The sequence below is a fragment of the Panicum hallii genome, chromosome 5 (genome assembly GCF_002211085.1).
Source record: "Panicum hallii strain FIL2 chromosome 5, PHallii_v3.1, whole genome shotgun sequence".
NCBI lineage: Eukaryota > Viridiplantae > Streptophyta > Magnoliopsida > Poales > Poaceae > Panicum > Panicum hallii.
In genome coordinates this window covers 37,594,644-37,601,051 of record NC_038046.1, presented here as the reverse complement: position 1 = coordinate 37,601,051, position 6,408 = coordinate 37,594,644, and the positions used below count along the sequence as shown (strand labels likewise).

Here is a 6,408-nt window from a genome sequence, read left to right as displayed (position 1 = left end):
ATTAAATCAACACAAGAAATAGAAGCATCCATATTAGAATTAACTTGAATAGGTGAGGTGGAGCATATGGCAATCTTAAGGGTATTGAACCTCTCAATTTGTTAGCTTAGCTCTGGCATTTTGTTTCTTATTGATGATTATAAAAAGCTTGTTGACACTCCTTAAAGATCACTTTTCTACTCAATTTAATGGCATTATTTGTCTGTTTCATATACCAACAGCATGCCACTCGGCGCCTCATATAACCAATTTCCACATGTGCTTCATATTTTATTTGGACTATTATGTTATCACAAGAAATGCGACATAAATTTACGGTATTTGTTTAAACTTAATTTGGGATTGCATATGCTATATCTTCTACTATTGAAGCTCGATTGTGGTGAATTTGGTATCTAAATTGATTATCTTGAAAGGATATACAACTTTAATGTAAACACCCAGACGTTGAGGCCATTAAGGGGGCCAGACAGGTCTGGCCAAATTGGGACACGCTATTTCTCCACCAAGACGCATCCAAATTAATTTTATGATATTTGGTGTTTTGGCAAGATTAACTTGAAATCAAGTAGAAATGTGATTCCCCAACACTTACTATTGTCTGTAAGAAAAATAGGGACAAGCTAACCGTGAGGCTCTGCATTCAATACGAATAGCAGGAATATAATGGTGATGTGATGCTTCTTAGCCAGATGACTCGAATATCGGCAAATACGCAATTCCAGATGAAGGGAGAATGGGGTAAGAAGAAGAAGAGGAAGGAGGAGGAGGAGGAGGAGGAGGGAATCTCTATAGATCATCTTTTTCCAACGGTTAGAAAAAATAACAAATTAAACATAGCAAAGGACAAAGAAGTGAACAAACCTTTGGCCTTATGTTTTACGGGAATGCTATAGTCAGAGCGTCCTATGGAGCAGCTAGAATCGGACGCCGCATTGACTGTCAAAAGCACCCCCAATTAAAAAAATAAATCCCTTATCCTCACGCCGCTTCTCCATGCCGCAACCATTCATTTTGCAAGTGCAGCCTCCTCTCCCCTTGCTCCCCTTGCTCCGTGGCTGCCGCACGAGCCTGGCGGCGACAAGCGCAGCGCCCTCTCATCCTCGCCGTCCTCCTCCGTGGCGGGCAGCATGCCGTCGTCTCCATCGCCGAGGAAGGCGCTGTTGTCATCTTCGGCGCCGGCGACCCCAGTGTCAGCGGAGACGAAGGACGAGATGGTGCGCGTGTTCCGCAAGTTCGACGCGAACGATGACGCTTGGATCTCAGTCGGAGCTGGCAGCGCTGTTCGAGAGCGTGGCCAATCAGCCACCAAAGACAAGGTGTCGCACGTAATGGAGGAGGCCGACGCCGATACCGTCGAGGAGGACCTCGCTCGCGCGGGCGGCGGCGTGCGAGGGCAACCGTGGGATCTCCGGGGCGGCGGCGCACGAGGCGGTAGCGTGTCCCGCACGGGCGGTGGCGAGCTCTCGGGCCGGTCTCGGGCCGGCGGTGAGAGATCCAGGGGCGGCGAGCCCCATGGTGTTGCAATAGAATTTTTTGAATGTTGCAATGGTTGATTCGAGATGTTGAGGTTGAAATTTATATTGCCATGGGGTATTCTTCTTGCCGGTTGATTTCGTGGAGGCAGTTTTTTTTTGATGTTGCCCATGTATGAATTTGATGTTGCAGTAGTCTTATTTTGATGTTGCGTAAATTTGAATGGATGTTGCATGAAACAGAGCTACGATGTTGCAGCGGGAATTTTACTCTTTGCATCCAGATGTTTTGATGCGTTTTATTAGTACGTGTTTTTTTATGTTACAAATATTGATATTTTATGTTGCAAGCGTGTATTTTTGATGTTGCAATGGAGCATCTGATAATTTTTTTATCGGATGTCTGGGCACTAGCAACTCCGTATCTTTTAAAGGTGCCTTTGCCTCATCACTGCAAAAACATATATACATGTTATATGTTACCTTGCAGAAAAAACGTTGTAACTCATAGTGTGGCAGACAAACTGGCTGTTTCTGGCACTGTGCTAGACGGTTCTTCATCAGGCGATGGCCTGGTGCATGCAACGATTCATACGCTAGTGTGAGAAAGAAAAAAAATCTGCGAATAGGTCAAAAGCAAAGCGATTTGTTTTGGCCTTTCTGAGCACCTTGCCAAATCTGCGTGTTGTATCTCGGGCATATCTTAATGACACTACATTCAATGACTTCCTCTCTTTGCATTTGCAAAACGGAAAGATTACCCCAGGCTGGCTTCTTCCTCGTTTCATTTGGATTCACACATTCGTTCACGTGTTCGCCATTTCGCCCTCGCCGTTTCTTGCTAAAATTGCCACCCGATGGATCTGATGTTCATTTTGAAATCCTTTCGATCCCCATCTCCTGTTCTCCAATCCATCGACCATCGTCACAGTAGACAACCATTCCTTGCGTGATCATCCACAGCTGACGTCGTCTCAGCTGTCCTCCATGGCTCAGCCTCTGCCGGACTGGAGCTCGATGCAGAAGGAGCTCCTCGAGTCCATCGGGAAGCGTCTCGCGTCCGGCCACGACGTGGCGTCCTTCCGGTCCGCGTGCTCGCCGTGGCGCGCCGCCGTGCCGTTCGCGACCTTCGGGCCGCTCCTGCTGCTCCCGTTCGACCCCGACTCGGACACCGTCAGCTTCTACTGCGTCTCGGAGAAGACGGCCTTCTCCCTGACGCTCCCCGACGTGCGCGGCAAGGTGCCGTGCGGCTCGTCCTGCGGATGGCTGGTGCTGATGGACGAGGCGGCGTCCGTGACGCTGCTGAATCCCTTCACAGGCGCCCGCGTCGGCCTCCCGCCAGCGGACGATCACGTCGCGGCGGCGAGCTCATGGGAGCGCGCGTCTAAGGTCCACGGCTGGTGGTTTCTCCGTTCCGGCAACATCTCCGGGAACGCGCTTGCAGCCAACGCCATCAAGCTGGAGGAGATGAGGGGCGTGTTCTTCCATGAGATCGTGCTCTCCGCGCCGCCTGACGCCGGCCGCGAGTGCGTGGCCATGGCCGTGCTCGCGTCCTCCACGGAGGTCGCGTTCTGCCGGACCGGGGTGGACAGCGCATGGACGCTGCTCGACACCAAGCTGGAATGCTCCGTGGCCTCCATCGTCCACTGCCAAGACAAGTTCTTGGCCATCGACGTCACTGGGGAAATCTCAATCGTCTTCAGCAGCAACGCCACCGATGCAACTCCAACCGCAACGCCGTTGCCGTCGCTGTCACCACCTTCTGGGCTCTGCCACCGCAGCTACCTGGAATCAGACGGTGAGCTGCACATGGTCGGCGCCATGGTGAGCACGTTCCATGACACACAGGAGTTCACCTACAGAACCATGATCTACAAGTGCAACCTCCTTGACCGTGCGCCGGAGTGGACCAGGGTGAAGGACGTCGGTGATCTGACACTGTTCGTGTCCAAGAATTTCAGTGAAAGCTTCAGCGGAACAAGTGTATCCAAGTACAAGAAGAACATCATCTACTTCTCGGAGCCTTTGTATGGGGATCCATTCGACTTGGCCCATCGATTGGAGGTTGCTGATATTGCTGCCGGCACATCAAAAGTGAAGAAGCCTTTCAGCGAAAAGATGCTTGGTTCGGAAGCTCTAGGTTGGATTCGACCGAATCTCTGGAAGGGAGGTACGTTGATGTTGTTGAAATTAAAGGTTTATATTTTAGGGCAAGCAGTTTAATTTGGATGTTTTTTGCTCATGGCAATAAGGATTTGATATATATGCTACATTTGGTTATTAGCTCTCAAACTGAGTAGAAACTAAACCTTAACTGACATAGCTCACCCATTATAAATGCCCAGTTCTCTTCTTTTATGTTCATTTTTTTTGTGTAATTTAATTCCCTGCGCTACGTACTTCCTCTATTTTTATTTACACGTCGCATTAGGTTCGTTAAGTTAAATTTGGCCAACTTTGACCAAATTTATAGAAAAAATAATAATATTTATAGTACCAAATTTGTTTCATTGAATCCGCACCATAAAATATATGTTGATAGTGCATATGTTGGTTAGTATAGTTGATTAGTTCTTGCTCTATTTTTCTATAGATTTGGTCAAAATTAACCAAGTTTGACTTAGAATAAACTTAATACGATTTGTAAATAAAAATAGAGCGAGTAACATGTATGGCACGGTAGGTCAAGACCAAGCGTGTATGGGCAATAGTAAAATTGTGACAGGGTGCTATATATCAAACCATAAATTACTAGGTTCGCTCTACATTTCTATGATTTATTCGACCATATAAATTATCGTCTTGTTGAAAATCTTGTTTTCCTGGTCGTACTAATACTAAAACGATAGACCCTGTATACATAACTACATATCTGATAATTTCATATCACTGTTTTCTTTAGGGCATAGTTGTTGTCTTGGCGACTGGCCATAGATCATCTTGCTAAGCTTGCAGGAGTTCATCTTATTATATATTCTGTTGTAACGCAACATTTCTATGAAAACAAGAAGGTGCTCAATCTGACTCTTCGCAGTTTCAGGTGCAATTGGAAAGTACGACGAAAAATCACAAACAGAAGCATCTCCCAAAGTGACAGACGCGCCTGAACCTGCAGCAGAAGTCCAGGATGCAGGTGCTGTTCAGTTCAAGAGTACATGAGATTCCTGTCCTTCTTGCCCTAGTTCTCAACAATTAACGAGCTGAGATGTTAGTGTCAACTTATCTTTCATTTCATGGTGTGTAATGGACTTTGTAGTTTTGTTTCTTGACAATGGTATTCTTGAGGTGAACTTTTGGGATGTTGGCAGATTCTGTCGTGAATATGTTTCTCCCTAAAACAACAGCTGGTTCAATCATCATATGGTGGGAAGAGAACAACAGTTACTCTTAAATAATGTAATTTTTCCTGTAGGTAGGGTCCAGACAACTTGGGACACTTTGATAAAGTGAAACCATGACAGTCTTCAGTGGTTTTGAATGATGTACAGTACGTACTACAAAAGGCCAATCAGTGGTGGTTCATGAATCATATGGATAACACACTCCTTAGAGAAATATATATAGGGGTGTATCAGCTGCAGGCAGTAGTTCTTTGGTGTTATAATATTAGAGCAACCTATTTGGTGCCTAATCTGGTGTGTTCCATTCTAGAACAGAACATATTGAAGTGGATTATTGTTTTGTTAGAGAAAGGGTTGCTCGAAAGTTGCTCAGTACCAGGATCATAGCCCTTTAATGATCAGGTGTGATCAGTGAAGAAGATGCAATAATTTAGAAGACATGTCAACTTTGCAGCAGGTTGTCATTGAGGGGTGGGACTGTCAAGATATCTAATGTACTAGAGTTGGGGTTGGACCCAACGTGTTTAACTAGATGACGTCTAGAGATAGAATTAGAGATAGATATATAATCTCTTTGAATATAATCAAGACTTGATCTCCATGTCTTCGTGTTGTATATGCCACGCCAATGTTTTTTGTTGGTCCTATTTAAAGCGCAGACGTGGCTACACACTTCAACCAATTCCACAAGTGGGACAGATACTCCAGTGTAAGCTTTGTCTTTGGTAAATTCATGCCTTATGCTTAGCTCTTTGATGTCCTTAATTTGTATTCCTTTTATTAAAAACTGTCATTATTGTATGTTATAAACTAAGAAGCTCAGGTATGCATCTCAAAAATAAAAAAATACTGGTATTCAGTACTAGAATGTAGCTTGAAGACTAAACAAGGTAACTTACGCTTAACCCGAAATGTTTCCAAGTGACCGACCTAACATGTCTTTTCCTCTTGTCACCAGCCAGTAAATCTCCATGAGGTACTCTATCCCCTCTGCTCCTCCTATACATGTTTTTCTCAGGCTATTCGGTAATCCAAGTGAGGTTCAATCTTCTTATATTTTGCTATCTCTAGCTAGAATAATGGCACAATTAATTAAGGTAATCTTCAAAATAATATAAAGTGACTGAGTGTTGTATGTGCTACTTCTGTGATGTTTCTTTACAAAGTTTGATCTCATAATGATTTTTTTTTAATTTTTGAGGGGACTCAGTCATTATAAATTGGTTTGCTTCCAGGTGTATCTGGAATTATACGAGAAGGGACATATGCAAGCATCATTCTTGCATCACAGATGAGCTTTTTCCCACAGGTATGCATGGGCTATAGTAATAAGTGGGTACGTCATTATTTTCATGATATTTTCTACTGTATAGCTTGTCTGAAACATAACCCTGCACCATAAAAATGGCTGATACGTAGTGTGTACCTCTTCAGTCTCTAATTGTCTAACAGATTTGCTGTTTATGTACCTATACCTCCTGGGTGGTAGTTTCCTTTTCTTGCATGATGAGCAATTAAACAGATAAACATCTGGAGGGGTGCCAAAAAAAAAAGATGAAATTTATTTGGATCAAGTTGGTTTCATTACATGA

General features: G+C 44.5%; 1 protein-coding gene across 1 annotated transcript; it reads left to right on the top strand.

Moving 5' to 3' along the window:
- Positions 1 to 2,462: 2,462 nt before the first annotated feature.
- Positions 2,463 to 4,634, top strand: LOC112892628 (F-box protein SKIP23-like). Its single transcript, XM_025959759.1, has 2 exons — positions 2,463 to 3,645; positions 4,510 to 4,634. The coding sequence occupies exons 1-2, from the start codon at positions 2,463 to 2,465 to the stop codon at positions 4,632 to 4,634; spliced, it is 1,308 nt and encodes a 435-aa protein (XP_025815544.1).
- The last annotated feature ends 1,774 nt before the right edge of the window (positions 4,635 to 6,408 follow it).